At 42.4% G+C, this 22468-nt stretch overlaps 1 protein-coding gene across 1 annotated transcript; it reads left to right on the top strand.

Moving 5' to 3' along the window:
* Window positions 1–926: 926 nt before the first annotated feature.
* SLC25A33 (solute carrier family 25 member 33) lies at window positions 927–19477 on the top strand. Its single transcript, XM_075721531.1, has 7 exons — window positions 927–976; window positions 10063–10242; window positions 14008–14085; window positions 15582–15682; window positions 16819–16885; window positions 18220–18503; window positions 19182–19477. Exons 1-7 carry the CDS (start codon window positions 927–929, stop codon window positions 19382–19384), a joined length of 963 nt encoding a protein of 320 aa, XP_075577646.1. The 3' UTR covers window positions 19385–19477.
* Window positions 19478–22468: the final 2991 nt, after the last annotated feature.

Below are 22468 nucleotides of genomic sequence, written 5' to 3'. Positions count from 1 at the left end.
GACTGTGTACGGGTGCTAGCACAGGACCAGGTGTAGGGGTGACAGCACAGGACTGTGTACGGGTGACAGCACAGGACCAGGTGTATGGGTGACAGCACAGGACTGTGTACAGGTGCTAGCACAGGACCAGGTGTACGGGTGACAGCACAGGACCAGGTGTATGGGTGCTAGCACAGGACTGTGTACAGGTGCTAGCACAGGACCAGGTGTACGGGTGACAGCACAGGACCGTGTACAGGTGCTAGCACAGGACCAGGTGTACATGTGATAGCACAGGACTGTGTACACATGACAGCACAGGACCAGGTGTATGGGTGACAGCACAGGACTGTGTACAGGTGCTAGCACAGGACCAGGTGTACGGGTGACAGCACAGGACCAGGTGTATGGGTGACAGCACAGGACCAGGTGTAGGGGTGACAGCACAGGACTGTGTACGGGTGACAGCACAGGACCAGGTGTAGGGGTGACAGCACAGGACTGTGTACGGGTGACAGCACAGGACCAGGTGTACATGTGACAGCACAGGACTGTGTACGGGTGACAGCACAGGACCAGGTGTCCGTGCGCACAGCGGCTGTCAGTTCTCCGTGGCGTCCGCGCTTATGGTGCCGAGGCACGTGGCCGGTCTGCTCTGTGTTTCCAACCCCGCCGCGGCTCGAGCCGCCCTCCCGTTCCACGCCGTACGGCCCGAGGAGCCGGCCAGCCCCGAGGCGGCCCCGCCCGCCGTTAACCCCGGCTCCCGCTCGCGCCGCGGCCTTCCCCTCGCGCCCAGGCGGGGGCGGTGCTGCGCGCCGTGACGCCACGCGCGGCCCTGTGACGCATCACGCACCGCCCGCCGGCGTCACGTGCGCGCCGCGGCCCGGCCTCCGCCTCCCGCGCCCGCTGGCCGAGCCGGAGCCGGAGCCTGGCCCGGCGGCAGCGCCATGGCGGGCGCCCCGCAGGAGAACACGCTGCTGCACCTCTTCGCCGGGGGGTGAGTGCGGAGCGCGGGGGAGGCCCGGCCTGGCCTGGGCGCCGGGCCGCGGCGTCACGGCCGCGCTGGAGGGGCCGCCGCCCGCCGGGAGGGACGCGGTGGCCCCGCCGGGGTGCCCGGCCGCCGCCTCGGGTGAGGGGCGGGCTGGCGGCGGGGCGGGCGGCGGCCTCTCCTCGGCGTGCCGGCCGCGGGAAGGGGCTGCGGGCGCCCGGCGCGGCTCGCCGCTCTCCCACCGCCTCCCGCGGAAACCTGCGTGCCCCGAGCCGCCCCTCCAAGCCGTGCCTTCCGGAGCCGGAGAGTGGGTCCTTAGCAAGCTCAGCAGGAGGGGTAAGGAAGGACCGTGGTGAGGCTCGAGGGCAGCGCTGGGCAGTTAGCTGGGCTGCTGTGGCCTTTAGCTGTGTATGATTTCAAAATCTTACATGGCTGTGCTATCCAGCTCCGTTAAATGAAACGCTAAATCCTGCCCTCGTATGGGGCTCCTGCTGAAGCAAGCAGGAACTGAGGGATGTCCTCCAAAAAGCACTGTCCGGGCGGCAGGCGTTATGCTTTCCGATGGACCGTAGCTTGATTTTTGTGAAGGAAGGTATTTGCGCAATACTTTAACAAGGTCTGCGTAGGTGACAGTTGATAGTGGAGGCTGTGTAACTGCCTGATCCATGTAATTATGCTGAAAAGCAAGTACTCCGAAAAGGGATGAGGGGAAAGAGAGTTAGAGAAGGTCCTGGTATTCTGAGTAAATGAGCTGGTACGCTAGGCCACTTCTTCTAAGTTCTTGCAAGGAGTTGTAAACTTCTTATTTTTGTTGTGTTAAAAGCTTGAAGTAACAACCTCACCCACCCTAAGCCACAAACCACCGACCAAAAACCCGCCCAAAAGGCCTTGTTAATTAACTGACTGCAGTAATTTCAGTAGTAGGCCAGTAAGATCATTTTATGGTGTAAATTAAAAAATAATTAAAAAAAAAAAATCTGTTACGCAGATAGCAAGTGCTGTTGTGTGCACTTCTGTCCTTATCAGAAGTCTTCTTTTGTTTTAATCTTTTTTTAATGGCTTAAACTAAGTAGTAGAATATTCTGTAGCGTTTGTCAGCTGACAATAGTTAGGAAGCCAACATGAAATCTATTGCTACTTCAAATCTGTTTAATAGTAGACCATTGTTTCTTCTGTTGCCAAACAGGAGACTTCTGTCTCCTCTGACACATCCCCGGAGCAGTAAGTTCATTTAATATAATATTAAACCAAACAAAGCTAAGTTTTTAAAAGACACTGCCCTCCTTCTGCTGGCTTGGATACTCTGTGTTGTTTTAAGTCCTCTTCTTTCCCCTGCCTCCCCCGCTTGCATTAGAGTAGTACCTGGAGCCTGTGACAGACACTGGGCCTGGATGTGCACGCGCAGCTTGTTTGGATAGTAACAGTGCCTGTCCAGAACCCTAGGTGTCCTCACATAACTCGGCAGACTAAAAATAAATAGGAATTTTAAACTTATCAGTGTTTAATCTAGTGCTGGGTGATCAGCATCTTCCTTACTCATTTAACGTATCCTCTGCCTTCTCTAAGGATCCTGGTAAACAACCATTTTCTGCAGCATGCCTAGGAAGTCACCAGGTCTGATCTGGTTTTGAGAGAGCATTGGGGGGAAAGAATGGAAACACAGCAGGGAATATCCCCCTGACCACTCTGGTAGAATAAGATTGATCTGTTTCTAAAGCAGCAATGAAAATTCAGCACAGAGGAAAGAGATGGTCTTTTAGGGTATACAGCCCTTTAAATGTGCATTGCTGCACCTGATTGTTGTTCTGTATATCTTGTTATTTACAGAGACACGGAAAAGTGTACTGTCATCTTGCTGTGATGTTACAGAAAGGAATATGAGACAGCAAATTTAGTCTTCTCGTGCACTTGCCAATGCTAAAGTGTTTGGTCCACCACACACCCCCACCATCCAAACAGTTTATTTCCGAGCGGTTCCCTGTTCAAGGCCCTGCACTTCCATATCCTCTGCGTGTACGTGTCTACTAATGCTATTATCTCTGCTTTTCAAGTGAGAAATGCAGACTTCTTATGGCTCGCTGGATAGAACAAGAAATGGAGCATCAGTTTTGAACCATTGCCCAAGCTTATTAAAACACTTTTCTCTACATGTAAGAAATGTAGTAGGAAATAGGTGATGTGTTTGGAGGGGTGTTGGAGCAGCCAGCTGATAGGCGAGCTAGAAACCCACATCATATTAGAGATGAGGCTCTGTGCTGTGCCTCCCTTAGGCATTTCGGTTTTTAGTAGTAGCAGTGGTAAAGGATGCCTGCTCAATAAAATCTGATTAAAGGAGCTCAGTTGTGATAATATTTTGCTACATCTATTAGATCATGAAAGGAATTTTAGAAAGAATTGTTAGTGTGTTAGTGCTTGAGTAATAGTTTCTGTTAAAGCCCTTCATTAGTCCTTCAGATACCTTTACCTCTTCGCTTTCTTTCAGAGAACCCTATTATAATATATGGGTTGTATCGTGACATAAAGCTGTTTGCAGAACCAGGACCCTGGATAAAATTACCCCTCCAGCAGAATAAAGTGTTGGAAGTTCAGGATACTTTATAAGTTGTGTAAGATGCTAACCTTTTTCAAGTGTAAAGTATTTTTTGCAGGTAAAGCAGGAGCAGCCCATTCACTTGAAATAATTTTGATAGACATTATTGGTATTACGATAGCTTCCTGTGCAGGTGAGGATGGGGTGCGGTGTCTGTTTAAGATGATGTAATACAGTATCCTTATGTGTGCACAAAAAAGGCAGGCCAGCCTCAGATAATCTTAATGGCCAGAATAGAAGTGTTTAGTACTTCAGAGGCTAGGAGTGATGAAATGCACTTGAATATTAGAAAGTGTTCTTGGGTTGTTGAAAGAGATGGCTTCCTATCAGCCGACTTACTATAGGCAGGCAGACTGTGTTTCTGTCAGTTCCTTTTAAGGCTTACAATAGTAACAGCAGACCAAAGGGTCTTGGCATTTTGATGGGAAGATGACTCTGAGGGCAGGGAAGATTTCAGAAGCAGCAAAGAGAATGATGCCTAAGTTGCACAACAGATGTGAGCATGTTTACAAGTCTGGGTTCCTGCTTGCCTGCTGAAGTCAATGCAGTTGTTGCTTATTTTTGTTTGGGAAGAACTGTGGACTAGGCTGCAGCAGAGGTTACTCCATGTTGTCTTTCCAGCTGGAGTAATACTGTTTACCACAGGGATTTCCTAAGAAGTCGTATTTAGAGGCTGCAGTGCCCTTCATAGAACTGGCAAAGAGCAAAAACTGGGAACAAACTTATTTATCTTGGTTTCATATAGGTACTATGTGATATATTTTATTTACTAGTTTGGTTCAAAATGGGGGGACCATTTGTTTGAATAAAACCATGCTTGTGACATTTTTTCTGTCTGGGTATTGAGGCCTTAGTGCGTAACTCCCTTGCTCCTATGGCTCTGAAAAGCAACTTTAGATACCAAAGCTTGCTTAAGCTACCTGTAAAAGAGTTGGAAGCGTACTTTGGGATGGTTGGTGACATCCAGCTGCTTTGAATTGAGGTCATGGTGACACCTGTCTCCATGGCATAGGTTGATTGTCTCAGTTGCAGCCGAGGGGTGTTTCATGCACTGGGTTGCTGGGAGCCTTGTTTAAAGTGTTGAATTTGAGCTGGGTTTGCCTGAATGTCTAGTACAGGTCACAGAACTAAAGAAAAGTTATTCCCTGGATTAGTAACTAAGCGCGTTGTGGGGAAGGGGACTGGTATACTGCTCCCACAGATGTTAATTGTTAAGCGTTGTGCTAATGCTGACAATCCATTTGGGAGATAATGTTTCCATTTGTAAAATGGAGAGAAGCAGTCTTCGCCTGAAGTATACGTATCTGCTATACTGTGTGTGGTCCAGGACAGCTGGAGTTGATGAGATCGACTGTCTTCCAGCCCTCTGCGTAGTTCAGGTTCTCATGTGCATTGTGTCATTCACTAACAGCGTATCAGCTCAAGGAACACAGTGTTTACAGGAATACCTATACCTGATGATAACATGATTAGCTGGAAGTTTATTGAATGCTTAATAACTCAAAATTAAGGCATTAGGAACCGTCTGTATTGTTTTGGTACTCAATTTCCTATGGCACCTGAGAATGCAGCAACTTGTTTTGTTTAGTCTTGATGATGCAGTAACGAAATACCCAAGATACAACCTGCTTTGCTGTTTATGCTATGCACGTTGTGCTAGAGCATGTGGCACGTTTTAGAAAAACAGACTGAAATTCCTATTGCAAATACAATCTCATTTAAAACTTGTCACACTTGCTGTGAATATACTGCTCACTTTGGGATTTCCTTATCTGCCTTCATGGGCATGATCCTATGTCAGCAACCAGGAAAACAGGTAATACTCTGCACTGTTGGTGCCATGGTTTAACTCTATCCCTGGCTGTCCCACTGAATTTGGAGTCTTGCAGCTGTGTTTGGCGAGCTCTACAGGCTTCTGAATCTATCAGAGGGGTCCAGTCAGTAGCACCAAATGATTTCCCAAGGTGTATTTTGATGTTTAAAGCCATATGTGCAGGTATGAAGCATGAATTGACGTATACCTGTCAACTTGTTCCTAAAGTGGCCCATTAAGTATAGTTGCCAGCCTATCTGCACTAATACTTCTCTTGCAAGTGTTTCACTTGGCTCCTGTCTGTCAAAAATTCACTGTTAAATGTTGAGAGTAGTTGCTGTCCTTTGGGGAGGAAGAGGTAATTTCAAATGTTCACACAGCAAAATGTGTCAGGCTGGGTTATCAGTTATGATTCCTCTAACCAAGCAGCTCATCACCTTTGCTCATGATCTTGGTGAAGTCAGTGGTACTCTACTGAAAGATCACTAAAGGTTTGGATACTTTTTTTTTGTTTGTTTTTGTTTTGCAGAACTTCCCTTAACATTCAGCATTGTGTTGTTACTCATATTAAGAATATTGCTCAGTGATTAAATCTAGGACAGATTAAGTAAGTCCTACCCTTAATTAAGGTCCTTGGCATCTATATCAATTGTGCTAGTGGGTGCGGAGAGTTTATTTCAAATGCAAGTCATTGGTATATCGGGAGTGGACTTTGTAAGGATAGAAAGCTGGCAGCAAGAGAAAAATTGGAATTGGGTTTTGAGATTTACATCCTTGGCATATTTTTTAAACAGTATTTTCTTTTTATGGACGTAAATAATTTTTCTGCAGCTCTTAATGTTTAGTACATTATGTGTCTCCATAAACGCAAAGTATGTTTCATCTTTTTAGACCAAGAGTTTCCTTAGTTCCTTTGTTTGGACACCACAAAGCAGAGAACTGTATTTTACTGCTCTAATGGTAATCTATGCCTGGCCCATCATGTAACTAGAGGAGGCAGTCGAAGCCTGGAGTACAAATACGTTTTTTCTGGCAGTAAGTGACAGGCCAAAGTTGATGAATTGTTGGGTGTCTCACATGGAAGAGATTTTCTATCTGTGGTACATGCACAGCATAGCTGGGAACCCCTTTATGCTTCCCATGTGACCTGTGGAAGATACTCTACCATAGTGTTTTGTTTCTGGGGAGGCTTCTATCTTTTGACTAAGGACAGATTTAGACGTCATTTGGGGATTTTTGCAAGAGGCTAGTGCAGTAAACGCTGCTTAACATCTCTGAACTGTGCTAGGCATGTTCTGCACTCATGTAGCAAAAAACCCCCCGACTCAAACCAGTATGAAGACTTTGCGGTTTTGCCTTGATTGCAGCGTAAGATGTTCCCAAATGAAACTTATCTGGAACTTTATATCCATAGTCTGAATCTTTCAGGGTTTATGGCTCTTTATGGTAGCTGAGGAAGACTGGTTGTTTTTCCTCTCTTCCCAAATGTAGGCATTTGGGACACCCTAGGAATATAAAGTGTTTCTTTTATGCACAGTGTGTTATTTTTCAGCCATCTTTCCAGGGAATAGAGCCACACCAGGGTATGATGCATAATATTCCCATGTGGAGGAAGATCAGCTCATCTGAAAACGCTGCCCAGTACTCCATCAAAGTCCTTAATTGAACTATCTGGTGTGTATTTATATTTGGGACATAATGTATGCACCCTGTTGACATTCTGAGAATTGCTCTGTTAGATCATGCTTTTTTTCTTAAATGTCACACTGACAGCATAGACTCTGAGCTGTTAAAACTGATGATGCAGATATTAACTCATTGTGTTGAATATCAGAGGATTGCATATGCATTACCAGAAGTACTTAAATATTAAAGGCTGCATAAATTAACGGCATTGTCAGGCTAAAAGGATGAAAAGCAAGGAGTGGGCAAGAAGACAGCTGATGCAAGAGGGAATATGCCAGAGAGGCTAAAAAATTGTATAGCAAGATGTCACTCTAGACTGAGCAGCTGGTAGTTCAGAAATGGCAAATGGATTTTCAGTGTTCTGAATTTATGAATTGTTACTGTGAAAGTATTGTTTTAATGGTCATAGATGTGAAATAAATGAGGACTGTAGACGGAGTACACAGTAGTAGAGTGTTGGTAGATAAATGAATTGGGAATTAAGGCAATCAAATTCTCTTCATGGAGTTCCCACAGACTTACAATTTCTCTTGAGTATGTTGATTAGTCAGGTGTTAATTATACATACTTGTGTCTGTATTGGATATACGTAGTAGGAGAGGTGGCAGAGGGGATCTGCAAGAGGGATCCTCAAAACACTTCCTGCTCCGAGTTATAAGTGTGAGCTGTGGGAACAGGAAAGGTTTTGCTGGAGAAGCCATTCCTGACCTCTCTTTTTCCCCCCAAGATCTAATTTCAGAGAAATGTGAGCAGCGTGAGATGCATCTGACAAAACAGAGAAGGATAAACTGAAGCGATGTCCTCCAGAGTAGTGTTGACACACCAGAAGGCTTGTGTCCAGGCCCTGGTTCAGTACACAAAACAATCAGAGGCCTGATAAGGTCTCCATGAACACTGTCATTTTTGAGCCAAATGACACGACTTCAGCTGGTATGTACCTACTTCCATGAAAAACGCTGTGACTTTATTCAAGAGTCAAAGCGGAAGTGGTTTAAAAGGGATGAAGGCAAAGCTCTTTCTTATAGTATCTGTCACTTTGGATGTATGGATTGTCTCTAGTTTAGGTTTTTTTCCCCTTTCAGCAGGGAGGAGGAGGAAGTAAGAACTGAAAGGAGAAACTCACTGAAGCACGCTGTTAAATCATATTGCCAGTCTCAGTGAAAACACAGGTTCTTCTGTTGGATGTATTTGTATCTGAAAAGCATAGTGTTTGGGATCATGTACTTGGACAGAATCTTGCAGAACATGAAACTGTAGTGAGGAAGTTGTATTCCCCAGCCATGTGCTCTGAGGTGTCCTTTTGAACCTTCTAAAGAACCTTAATTTTTGTGGTTGTACAGCCAGGGTGGCCAGGCTGTTAGTGCAAGTGCAGGGGCTTCAGGGTTTTGGCAAGGAATGTTTGCTTTTTGATATAAGACCTGCTGTTTCAGCAAGGAAAATAAGCTGTACTGGATAAAGCATTTATAAACTAGTATGTATCTACAGCTTGGATTTTTCTGCTCTTCTTTAATTACTATTTTCTTTGTGTTTAAAAGAAGAGTCTCCTAGTAAAATAGTTCAGGCTTTAGAAGATATGCACTAGTACCTTTATTAATCTCCTTTTATGGATCTGTGTTCCAAATTAGTGCATGCAAATTTCTTATGGCTCTAGCAAGCAATGCTTTTTTTTTTTATGCACAAGACAAAGGATAGGAATTTTTTTTATATATAATTCATCTCCCTTTCATGGAAAACTGCTTAAATTACAATTTCATATTAACATCAAAGAGAATTAAGTTGTTGACTCATGGTGTTTTCTAAGGAAAATCGCAAACACAGATTTTTGAAGGAATCACATGCTTTGACACTTGTGTAAACAAAGAAAATATTTCCTAGTCAGTAGGTTCAGTTGTTGTAACATCCTGGGAAAAAAACTGAAATCTTTAGTTAAGTCTTCCTAAATTCCAACATGTTGGATTAATAATATTTAGATATAGTGCCTTCTAGCCAACCTCAGCGTTATGTTTAATTGTGAAGTTTGACAGAAGGGACATTCAATTACCAAAGAGGAACAGCAGCAGAGAGAGAAATGGTTTGACTTTTCCAGATCACTGATTAAAATTAAAATTAGGACTCATACACCTTATATTCTTGGCCCAGTGTGCTTTTTCTGAAGCTCAGTCTGACTACTTTAAGATGAATATATGCCTATTATAGGATAATTTATGGGGTTTTTTATATATATACTTTTAAATATATGTATATGTGTATGTATACATGCACACACATATGTGTGGGTGTATAGTATCTTATTTTTGTCCTTCTGTTATCAAAGTGAGGGAGTTCTGTTCTTTAGTAGTCTTTCTGTCCTGTTATGCTGTTTTCCCACCCTCCCTCTCATCCTTGCAGCTTCCTTCCCCCCACCCTCAAAGGCAGTTGATATCTACTGTTTTTAGGAGGGCCTAACTTGTTGCGGTTTTGATATTTGCTACTTCTGTAGACAGCTGTTTGAATCTTAATAACTGAAATGGTGAGGAATTATAGTGCTGTGTTTTCAGTCTATAGTGTCCTAATCCCCAGTGGCTTGTTCTCATCTGCCAGCTTCCTGCTTCCCATAAGAAAAAACCATCCAAGGATTTGTCTGTTTTAGGACAATGACCTCTGAAACACGGATGCCTCTGAAGTTTTTACAGGCAGAATTCCAAGTCCTGGCAGAACACGGGACCAGCAGATGGTCAGTCAGGGATTTTTTTTTGTTAGTGCTGGGTATCATCTTTGTGTTTACCAATCTCATCACTACACATGATCATTACAACAGTTTCTCAACCTTCTCTCCCCTCCCCCAGGGCTTGGGAACAGTCTCCCGTGCCCAGTGCCAAAACTGCCCTGCTTCCTAATAAGATGTCCACAATGCGGAGCAACTGGAGACAACTCTTCAGATTTTATTTATACACTGTGCTGTGATTTGACATGTCTGTGCAGCTGTGTTTTCCTGACTCTGTCTTCTGTTTAAATTGTATTTTACAGATGCGGCGGAACGGTTGGTGCCATCTTTACGTGTCCCTTAGAGGTAATAAAGACTAGGCTCCAATCTTCAAAGCTGGCCTTCCGGGCTGTCTACTATCCGCAAGTCCAGCTGGGGACCATCAGTGGTGAAGGAATGGTCAGGCCAACATCAGTATCACCTGGGCTCTTTAGTGTTCTCAAGTGAGTACTGCTCCTCCTGTCATTCAGTGTTGCTTGACACCAGTGATCTGAGTTTCAACTCCATGCAAACACAGAATGCAAATTTTGCTCCAGACTTGCACTGGGAGGATTCATGTCAGTTGGACTTCTGCCTTCAGCAGTAGAAAGATAAATTATTCTTTTAAAAACACATACATATTCAGGACTCCTGAGCGTTCATTTGAACTTCCACAGAGATTTGTTTCCACTACTTAGAAACTTTCCAAAGTTAATTGATTTGAGTAAGTGTCTGGAAGTGTTATTTTTAAGCTGTCTCCTCACATTCAGGCTTCTCGGTAGTTATGACTTGCTAGGGATCAATACACCCGACATACTGTAAACTCTTGATATGCCTTAGCTTGTGGGAACTATCGCAGGAAAGGGCTTTTTCTGTTTTTCAACACTGAGAAGTGTGGTCTTTGTCTCCTATTTGGAATAATCATGCTTACTGTCTCCTTTGAGCATTGGAACAGGTAATCCTTGCTATCTGGGGCCAATTGTTAGCAAATGATTGAAGGACTGAATAAGCCACATATGCTGTCTTTTTCTTTTTCCTGGAGCCATTCCCAGTTTGCTTTGAGCAACTAGTAGAGATACTTGTTGCTATTGCTGCCCATGCTATTTAGCTGTTTGATGGAGGGAAGTTTTAATTCCTCTCTTGAAGGGCTCTCTCTTTGGAGCATCCTATAAAAGTGAGAGCCTGTAGCCTTTTCACCTTAATGGACCAGCATTGTAACAAGGTTTCTGATTCTCTGCACTTAAGGATGCATGTCAACCCCTGATCTGTCTTTGAAGCTGCCCCTGCTTCGAGCATTCATTTGAACCACATGACCTCCAGAATTCTCTGTTCCCGTATATTTTAAGTTACGCTTGTCTGCACTCTTGTGTGGATGATCTATAACTGAAACTTATGGGAGTGGGGGAAGGACACTTTTTGCAAAAGCAGTCTCACTATAATATCTAATTGGGGTCTTGGAAGCTTTTATCTTTTCGTCAGCTATAGCTCACTTAATGAGCTCTCCTCTGTTTGCTATTAGATGTTGTCTTTGCCAGTTATTATTATGTATCAATCCTATCTACACCTTTATTACTTATGATAGAAGCCTTCTGTGTGCTTCAGGCTGCAGCAGTTGATGCTCCAGCTGTTCCCTTTTCAGATGTGTATTTGTAAAGAAGAGGAAATGTGAAATCATCTCGCTTACAACTGCTGAACACTTTTACCAGCAACTCTGAAGTCCAAATCTCTACTACTGTTTTTCATATCAAAGCACCGTAAACTTATGGTTCGGACCTCATGCAAATGGATGGAGTTTATTTGGATCATTGGGCACCCCAGGGTGACGCAGAGAGGTCCTGTTTAGATCAGGTAGCAGAAATGCCAAAGAAAATAGTGACTAGCAAAGCAAGTTGAATGATTTTATGTAAGGCCAACAGGCTTGGCAGATTGCCTGGGGAGAAGCTGCACAGTTATATAACAGTACAGTGCTAATTCAAATTCTCTGCAGAACTCTGGCTAGAGTCATTCTGGGACTTGAGTTTCTGTATTGTAAACAGTGCTTCTTTCCCCTGCCAAACATTTCTTTGTCTATTCAGAGGTGAGTCTAGAGCAATTCGTGACTGAAAATGTGAGGTGGTGCCAGTTGCCTTTGATTTTCATCTCCTTTCCCTTGCTATCTTTTCACCTTGCAGGATGGAACTTTAGGCAGCTCTAACTAAAGGAAGTAACTTCAAGGCACAAGGCTCTTTATTCATCCTCTTGGCCCATCTTTTTCTGGGGTTGTCTTTTTTTTTTTTTTTTTTTTTTTTAAAGGGAGAGAGGAAATGGTTTAAAATTGGGTCAACCTTTTAACATATTTATTAAACCCATTAAATTTGGTGACTATGATCTTGATTTAATTTCACTTCAGGAATTGCTCAGCTGCATGTATCACCAGGTTTTCGACCTGCTTACTTCAGAGGATTGAGAAGTGAGAGCAAAGTATTTATGCTGTCATTCCCTTGCAGGTAGCATCTATGAAAAACAGATAATGCTATTGATTATGATCTTTCTGGTAAAATACAAATGTATGATGAAGGAAGTGAAGTTAGGTGTCTTGCTTTAACTCCTCCATTCCTTTCTCAATCCTGGTCACGCATGCATTGCCAAACTGGATATGACTTGGGCCTTCTGGTTTGGGAAAATTGTATGGCTAAAGAAGCAACCATTAGAGCCCTACATATAAAATTGCTCTGTAAGAGTTAAAAGTGTTGAGTATGAAAACCCCTTAACTGCTGTAAATAGAAAGTAGGTACTCAGGAGGGCAGGTTAAGCCTGCTGCCGAATAGAAAGCACTCCAGAAGGACAGGCTGTTTTTGTCTAATCCATTTAAGATTCTGATGAGTCACCCCAGCTGGAATCTGCAGTCGTGACTGTTAAGTGACAAAGAACAAGTAGTTGGTGGATCTGTCTCCTTGGAGACACTCAGCCCTGGAGTTTACAAGAAAAGTTCAACTCTGCTGCAGAAAAAGTGTTTCAGAAGCTCCTATATCTTCTTCTGTCTAATGAGCTTGGGTTTGGAATCTGTGGGGAACATTCTCAATGGTGCTGATGACCTAGAAAGCAAATTCTAAAAAATTGGCAGTTCCAACAGGTGCACGTGAACTATCCGTGGAGCCTGGTGTTATCTGGATTTTCTTGTGTGGTTTTCGCGTAGTGAGTTCAGTTAAGAGGACTCCTGTCTAGCAGATTGTGCACTGAAATACCAGTGATTACTGGACTGTACCTGGCTTTCACCGGTAAATACTTGGCTGTTCACTAGTGTTTGGCTGTTGTTTCAGTCCTTGTAAATATGTCTGCTGTTAGTAGTGCAAGGAATTTTTAACATAAGTCTTTTAATGAGGCACTTCAGCAAGGTGTTGTACGGAACTTGGCAGCTGCAGGGGAAGCTGTCCAAACAGTTTATCTTCTTCTGAGAAGTTCTCGCCCAGTGTGCCTTCTAGGGTGTGAGGGAACATGGGTAGAAATGGCTTTGGAAACCCGGGCTGTTGCAATTGCAGAACTGCAGGAAAGCATCACTTATGCTTTAGACCTGATCATAAAGTCCTGTCCTGACAGTGATTCACAGCGGTACCTCTGCAGTTGTAGTTTACTTGGGAAAAGGTGATCTTCATGCTTTTGACCTGATCATAAAGTCCAGTCCTGACAGTGATTCACAGCAGTAGCTCTGTAGTTGTAGTCTACTTGGGAAAGATGATGTGAACTCTTTTGAATGCCCTCTAAACCAGATATCCCTGAACTACCTGGGGAGGCGTAGCTTGTAGTACGGTTGTCACATTCAACTTTCACTCTGGGAAAGGAAAAAGGATTTATTTTCTTCATGTCTCTATATAGGAAGCCAACTCCTGAATTGCTTAGATACAGAGAATGCCAAAAATATTCTTTGTTTATCAGAGTCAGCTATCACTGGATGCTCCATGAAAACTTTAAGTCAATTCCTGATAGCTTTCAAAGAATGGGAATTATAACCTTGTGCCGTATGACACACATTTGCCTGTAGTGCACTGAAGTTTTATGGTATAGTGACTTTTATTCAGTAGTGTATAATTCTGCTAATTTTGAAGTATATTATGTAGCTTAAAAGCTAACAGCTTCACAATTAATACTCATTACTTTTGTACAGTTCTTTTGACTGACTGTCTGACAGAACAAGAAGCATAACTTTTAACCCAAATGCTATCTTCCCCCCCCCCATTTGTTTTTATTTTAAGGTCAATTCTGGAAAAAGAAGGACCAAGGTCACTCTTCCGAGGGCTGGGTCCAAACTTGGTTGGAGTTGCACCATCAAGGTAAATACCTAAACTATATTGCTAAAAGACGCATTTAAGGTAACAACCCAAACGTTGTAGTGCATTTGTGATTCAAAAGAAGAGGTCATGAAGTTATCCCATCTGTAAACAGATCTGTGCAAGTATACTGCATGGTATACGTACCAAGAAATACTTGTAAAAATCTGCTGTACACTTGTATAACACTGGAAGGTGCAGCTTAAATAAGGCACTTAAATTCCAAGTCATTGCAAAAGCCACTTATCATGTGCTTGAGAAAACAAGAGAAAGTAGTGCAGCAAAATCTGTAGGATTAATATTTGCATTTTTCTAATATGATCTGCTACCTCCCTGCGCGTACATAAAAGTGCTTGCCAAACACTGAGTAGGAGCTAGATGCCAGGGGAGAGGAGTACCTATCTGGTCCTTGATTGCCTAAATTCTTCTCAAATGAAAAACTGCAGCTGAGGGGGAAAGACATGCATTGCTGCCACATAACCCTGAAGGGGGGGTGTGTATCCTTTTTTTTTTTTAAAACAGCAACAACAAAAGTAGCTACAAAGTTTGTCTGTATCCTGTGACTGTTCTATTCTTGGCAGGACTGAAGATCTTTGTGCCTAGCAAATGTTAAAACTTGTTAGCAGTGGGGAAATTGGCAGATGTTCTCTGGCTGAAATTGAACCAGATAAAAAGGAATTTGGAGAGTGGTGTACTCCCTCTCTGTCCTCTTGGCTAGTAGGTAGGATGTTCCCCTCGGAAGTGGGGAATCCTGTTTCTGTACAGGTAATCTTTGCAGCAGGGATCTGAATCCAAGACTGCTTGCTTTTTCATGCAACTCACTCATGCTGTCTTTTTGTTCCTTCATAGTCTTCCATAAGATTGGAGTAAGGTACTTTATGGAAATTCTCAAATTGTAGCCACCAATATCCATCTTTTTCTAGCAGTTCACTTCAAGGAGCTGTGATGTGAACCTGTTTGGTTCAGATAGCTTCTTACTCATCATACCGACTGTTGCAGATCAGCTGAGCATCCTCTATTCCTACGCGTTACGTAGGGATTTGAGGTGTGTAAAACTTTTTCATTTGAGTCCAGGGTTAAGTGTTTAAAGCATGAAGTGCTGCTAACACAGTTACAGTGCTGAACAAATTTATGGAAAACATAGGCTCCAGGTGGGAAAGTGACATTCGCAAGTTTACAAAGTATGTTTAATGCCGGAGCTGGTGTAGGTATCCAATCTAACTTGCTTTGTCTGCAAGACCATGTTGCCTTCCATGTCAGACTTGGTGCGAAAGTAAAATATTTCTACCCTGTGGGTGTCAAGTCAGATAGTGGCACTGTAGTGTAAGGAGGAAAAAAAAAATCCTGTGTCCTTGTAGATGGAAGCAGTCATGTGCAGGCCTCTTTGGAAAGTCTTGTTTTTCGGGGGGGTGGGGTAAAGAATGTGTCTAATTTGATGTTGTGTGTATTGCATTGCTTTTCTTCTCTTTTTTTTTTTTTTCTTTTCTTTCCCCCCACAGAGCTGTCTATTTTGCATGCTACTCCAAAGCCAAAGAGCGATTTAATGGCATTTTTGTGCCCAACAGCAACATTGTGCACATCTGTTCTGCGGGTTCTGCAGGTATGTATTTGTAATTCATCTTCCGTATGGTCTGCAGCAATACCCCAGTGTCCAGCCCCTCGCCAATAGCAGGCAATAGATGCATTGGTATCTGTGTGGCTCTGAGATGCACGTTAATTCTTTAAAGTATTTATTCCAAGTTGTTGTTGCTACAAGACGACTTCTATCCGTCTCAATAGTTAGGAAACAAACAGAATGGCAAGGACTGGACTTTCAGTCTGTCTGTACAGGACCTAGGCTAGCACACCAGTCTTGGCTGACAGCTTTGGATAATTGTGGTATATGAATGAGTACAGAGGTCAGTATGTGGTGCATTCTGAAAATGTACACTTGGTTTGAGGATGTACGTGCCAGAAAACAGGAGTTTGTTAGCTCTTAACTTACCTTGTCTACAGAGGAACTGTTTTCCTGTCCAACACGTTGAAATATTTCCAGATTGTTGTTTACTGACTTGGGATGAACTTTTTTCCAACTGCAGTGCTATGGTAATGTCTCTGAATGTAAGAAGAAAAATATTAGTAGACACCAGCAAACTTTTGATACTGTTTTAGCCAAATTGTTTTAGGATGTTGTATTTTTCCTAAAAGGATGGGGAAAATAGTTTCTTCTTGTAGGAAGAATACTGCCGAAGAGCTCCACTAGTTCAAGCATCAGTCACCAGAGTAATCATTAAAAATAATCTTTCCCAAACTAACCCCTTAATTATGAGTGGATTCTGTTAATGAGATGGCTCAATGGCACCACCTAGAGCCTTGGGGAAAACAAAAGACTAATACATGTGTGTTTTCCCCACTGGCTTCCTTTTATCTATTATTCTAGAACCCAGTCAGTAAGTAAGGTATCTTGTCTACAGCAGTCTTTAGTACATACGAAGTACATATTAAAATAGGTGCCAAAAGGAAGAAATCCTTTAAGAAATTCCAAGGCCATTGATCGACACCTCCTGAAGTTTAACATGAGATGGTTTTCTGGTAAGAGAGAGATTGTAAACTACACACCTGCATGTCTTTTGAAACCTCTAGATAGAGCTGGTAACTAGAACTGTCTCACTGCACAGTGTATAAAGTTCATGTTTGCCATGGCAATACACCGGCCTGGATGCAGCTTTACTTTTTGTTTTCTTTTCTCTTTTTCAGCCTTTATCACAAATTCCTTGATGAATCCTATATGGATGGTGAAAACCAGAATGCAACTGGAACGGAAGTAAGTAACTGATTGAGGGAGGTTGGGTGCCACTGAGTGGCTAAGGGAGCCTCTGGAGAACTGAACTTTCACATTTTCACTCATGGCTCTTTGTACCTTGATAGATCTTGCCCAGTTGTTTCCCTGACTCTCACTTCCACCTTTCAAGCCACCATGCTTCTGCCTGGTCAGACTAAAGGTTAACATTCTGTGTGTCCTACTTCAGTTTGATGCACAGTTACTATTGAGAACGATGTGAAAGTTGCCTTGAGTGCTGAGTTAGGTTCAGTTTCTGGTTTCACTGTAAATCTTAAGTAAGTTGGGCATAGCATTAATTTTCTCTTAGATTCCTGCTTAGAGACTCTTCTGTACTTCAGGGGTTGATGTTGAGGATGAATATATCAAGGACTGAAATGCTTTGATACAGCAATAATAGAGGCTTTGGAGAGGTCAGAAGAACTCATGTGGGAGGCTGAGCACGAGGTTGCAGTCTGTGTCCCATTTGGCAACCTCGCTGGTACTGATCCTAGACCCCACAGATCTGTGTGTTACTGCAACAGAGCAAGGTTACTGATGCATGGCTAGGTAGCTGTAAACAGAAAGGGGGATGTTCTTAAATTGTAATGAAGCCACAGTAGTTTAGTTTTGTAAAATGTTCTAGAGGCAATAAGAATCTGTTGCAGTGGTTTAATGTTCTTTTGCTTCCTTCAGCATTGTATTACTATACCTCCTGAAGACAGAGAGGGAATTTGACAGTAATACCTTTTAGTTGAGTGATTCACAGTCACTGGTGGATATCGAAGCAACGAGGGACTCTGCTAATAATGTGACTGCTTAGAATTTCCTTCTTGCAAGGACATGTTAGGTCAGATAGGAAGGATCCTTTAAGGCACCACAACTTTTAGAAATGATTTATAAGACTTAATTCCAGCACTTCACAGGGTGGCACCTTTGAACCAAGTGCTGCCTCCTAAAATGAAGGATCATTTCTCATGTAGCAGACCTCTGTCTCTTGGCCTGCTGAAGATGGCTTTAAATGGGATTACTAGTTTAAGACAAAACAGTGTCTCTTCAATGCTTATTGTCTTTTAAAGCATTGGTGTGAACTGTGACAGACTGGATAGAAACTTGAGCTGAAATAATTATTACGAGTATGTATTAGTGAATTAGCAAAGCCAAGTGTGCCCTCTTAGCATGATAGTCCTGCTCTATGCACTTTCCTAGAAGATTTTTGGAGTAAAACTTAGCAGAGAACCATTTCTGTAGTGTTAAAAACTATTGAAAGCCATGAGGTTTTTTGAATATTAATTCTTTTTCTGGGCTCATTATATGCTCTGTTCTGCTTTTTTTTTTAGAGTCAGGGGTTCAAAACCAATGAATGCTTTGCAGTGCGCTAGATACGTTTACCAGACAGAAGGTGTCCGTGGCTTTTATAGGGGCCTGACTGCCTCCTATGCTGGGATTTCTGAGACCATTATCTGCTTTGCTATTTATGAAAGTTTAAAAAAGCACCTAAAGGAAGTCCAACTGCCCCCTTCTCCTCCTAATGGGACCGAAAGGAACTCGACAAACTTCTTTGGACTGATGTTTGCTGCTGCTGTTTCCAAGGGCTGTGCCTCTTGCATTGCTTATCCACATGGTATGTTAACTTTTCCATTTATGACTGCAGTAGAACAGCTGTTGCCTGTAATCCAAGAGGGATGATGGGGTTTAGGGCTGTAAAATTCTTGGTTGTTTGAATGGCCAAATGCACGTTGCTGTGGCGTGTGCATATGCGTTGGCATTTTCAGTACTGGTCCCACCATTCCTAGTTAGCCACATAGCTGGTGACTGGGACTTCCTAGTTTAAAAACAACTCAAAAAATGCCAAAAAGAAATGGAATGCCTAATGCTTCTGCTCTCACTAGTAGCCTCATCTAGCTGAGTACCCACAGCCTTTGGGATTCTGTGATCAAGTGGTGGGAAACACTTGTAGGCTGAGCAGTGTTACCCTTTTTGGGTAGATGTGGATTTTATCATGGTTATATAGAAAGAGCGATATTGATTATGTGAGCATCAGGGAAGTATTTAGTTCTGTAGTAGCTTCAATGAGCAAATAATCAATTTATTCCACATGAAAGGGAACTCATCTTTAACTTTGCTTCTTGCCTGAAGGGCAATGCATACAGGATCCCATGGCTGAAAGTACTGGCAGGCAGTTGGTACAGGAAGGCTTTCATGTCCCTGGGTTTTGCATACTCTTTACTGGTAATGGCATGTTTCTCAATGGGAAGGTTCAAGTCTTGTTAACTTTGGGCTCTGTTTTACTTTTCTGCAGAGGTCATACGGACACGGCTGCGAGAAGAAGGCACTAAATACAAGTCTTTCATTCAGACAGCACGTCTGGTAGCACGTGAAGAAGGCTATCTCGCCTTCTATAGAGGACTCTTTGCCCAACTCATCCGGCAGATACCAAACACAGCCATTGTGTTGTCCACCTATGAGTTAATTGTGTATCTGTTAGAAGACCATGCAAAGTAGCAGAGCCAAGACTCCTGTTACAGACTGTAGACCAATTTCTTCGTTGAACAAATAGTTCTTTAAGAGACTGATGCAGGTGGCAGTGCTGGTGCAAAAACTGTGACCACCTGCTGGATATTTCCTTTTGGATTCATGCATTCTGAAAGGCCTCAAGTCATTAACGTTAACAGTTAATTATAACTTTTTTTTAACTTAATGATAATTAAACTGCTACTAAATTAAATTACACTATTTAATTTAAGTATATGTTTGTCCTTTTCCTTAAGCACAGCCATATGTGGTCAAGGAATGTACCTCATACTATCAAGTGATCTCTTGGACTGATGTTCATTAAAACTGTATTAAAACAGGAGAAGAACTGGTTTGGAAATTTGAAACTCTGTCGTCTTACCGCTGGAGTCGTGTCACTTTTTAGCACTGTAATGGCCTAATGCCCAAATAACTTTGAGAGTTCTTCTGGTTTATTCAGGCTGCATCATTCATTGCTGTGTGAACATCCTGGAGTGTTCAAGTAGGGCAATCTTGTAGTGCGTTTCTCTGTTTTGATGGTATGAAATATGCACACCAGAATCTCTTAGAAAAGCCACTTACACTGGCTGGAATATGATTGTGGGAGACTTTCAGTAAAAATTTAATTACAGTACTGTGTGCACCTATGCATTTGGGATACATACTTATGCTAGTGTGTGTAAACAGACCTGTTGTGACTTGGCTTTCAGACCTTGCTTTTGTGAAGGACTGAGAGCATAAGGACAGTCACTGATTGTGGCCTGGCTGCCCTGCAGAAATTCCATGAGATGCAATTAACTTGGTCATGTATCCTGACCTCAGCCTTTTACTACTACGGGGCTTTTTTTGTGTTATGTTTTTCTTAAGCTTCAATGCTAGGGGTCTGGAGAGTGGAAGGAGAGGATAAGATAGGTCCCAAACACTGTAGACTGTAAATGCAGTTCTGGATTCTGCTTTACAATGTGATGCTCAGGAATATGCCCCTCTTGATTTGATGTCCTTGTAGAGCAGTGCTTCTGATGGGAATGAGATACTGTGTTATCTCATGGACATGTCACTGGAGTTAACACCAAAAAAAATCCACAGTCTATGTAAAGAGTTTCTTTATTCATTACTTGATTTCTTACCGAAGGAAATAAGGATTCGGCAGCTTAGTGCAGCCTGTTGAACAGCTCTCCTGTTTCATACAGATACAATATCTGCCTTCCCCTTCAAAAACACGATATCAAAGGGGTATTCTTCAACAGTAGTCATGATACAGTTCTTACCTTTCAGTTATAAATCAAATATCCTGCATACTTGAGGCTAGTCCTTTCAGAGATATTAGAATATGCTTTTAATTTTAGTAGTCTCTTTACCACTTGTATTGCAGCAGTCCCTTGCGATTAAAGTGTTGTATATGAGTAATTACTGATAGTGCAGGATAAAATATTTTAGAACTCAAGCAGGAAGATTTGTGTTTTGCTTTGGCCATACTATGCTCTCCTATTCATTAGTGTCATTTGCTTTGGCAGCTGAGACAAACACTACAGCATTTGAGCCCAGCTTCAGCCTTCCCTGCTGTTGAACTGAACAATGAGCTTCTCATGATTTGAGCAGGTGTTGAGGTCTTGAGCATAAACAAGTCTTTACGGACATCTTTGACTTCAAGGAGCATACAGAGCGGAGGTGGCGTTCGGACTTGGAAGGATCATGGAAAGCATTAAGAAACAGCCTAGTAGTGAGTAGGGCTGTCTTTTATAAGATAAAGTTTTCAGACTAGTATTTTGTTGCAGAAATATAACAGGTTGATAACTGGATGCAAACCTTCACGCTTGTTCTCATTAGAGCCTAGCCGATGACTGGTACTTGAGGTCATATTTGACATCAATGTGATGGAGAAGCACAGTGCAAAGAGGGTAGAATGTGTGTATACCTCATTATGAGGCAAAACTGCAAAAATAACTGATTTCTATTATGTCTTACTGAAAAGAACATATCACGTTACCCCTAAGCTAAAATAGGAAACAGTTGAGTAACTGAAAACTGGCATGGCTTTTTTTATGGAGACGATGAGCAGCAAAAGCTTTTGTCTCTTTATAGAGAGTCAAAACTGTCATACAGTGCTGTTTCTATTTTTGAGAACTAGGACACTTGTGCTGCTACTTTGAAACGTTTTCTGAGATTTGCTTTCTTAAATTAGTATTCATCTGTACTTACAGTACCCTAGCTCACTCTTAAAATGTTAGTCAGAGGTGTAGACTGCTGACATCTTTTGAGAATGAGGGGAGGGAACTCAAACCCTTTTGAGGAGTTTGGGACCTGGTAAGAGAGAAGGCAAGAGAAAGTGAGCAAATTTTTGTTCCACCTGAATCTGATGGAAAATCGGGAATTCTGCTGGATTTTTGGTTTTGTTCTTTAAGCTTTGCTACCAACCCTGACAGAATTAGTCTTAATTTGATAGGGGGTTAATAAGCTATACTGGGAGCTAACAGGATTTCTGAATCAATATAATTTACTCCTTTTTCCTTCCTCTGTCTACTAGAATTTTTAAAATTCACTAACCCTTGATTCCCTAACCCTGCAAAGAGTTAACATTTTTAGGTGATGCTCTGTGAGCAATGCCATTGGTGTCACCAAGTATGGAATAAGCCTATTACCAGAGGGAAGAATTTGAAGGGTTTTTTTCCAAAGGGATATCTGAATTTAAAAATAACCAACCTTTCTCTGGCTGTGAAAGAAACACTAAAAGCATTTTTCACTGTTCGTTCCACTTTTTCGACTTCCACAGAAAGTCAATTTTATGGAAGGTAGGTAAATTTGTTGCTGGCTAGAATTTCCTGGGCTGTTTCCCTCCAGGTTTAGGCTTCATTACTAGACCCTTTGTAGCTTAATGATCAGTAAGGTGATGAAACTATGGTCGTATCTGAAGTGACCACAAAGCTTCCATTAACTTTACCAGGACCAAATCTGTTCCCATTGATAAATTAACAGTTAAATTGAAATTATAAACACACTGTTGCTACAATAGTATGAGCTACTCATGTTGGTTAATGTAGCTTTGGAAGCATTTCTTAGGCATTTGAAGATGTCTCG

Source organism: Pelecanus crispus, chromosome 15 (genome assembly GCF_030463565.1).
Source record: "Pelecanus crispus isolate bPelCri1 chromosome 15, bPelCri1.pri, whole genome shotgun sequence".
In the NCBI taxonomy this organism is placed as follows: domain Eukaryota; kingdom Metazoa; phylum Chordata; class Aves; order Pelecaniformes; family Pelecanidae; genus Pelecanus; species Pelecanus crispus.
Note: the sequence above shows the minus strand (reverse complement) of the source record. Positions and strands in the feature narration are given on the sequence as shown.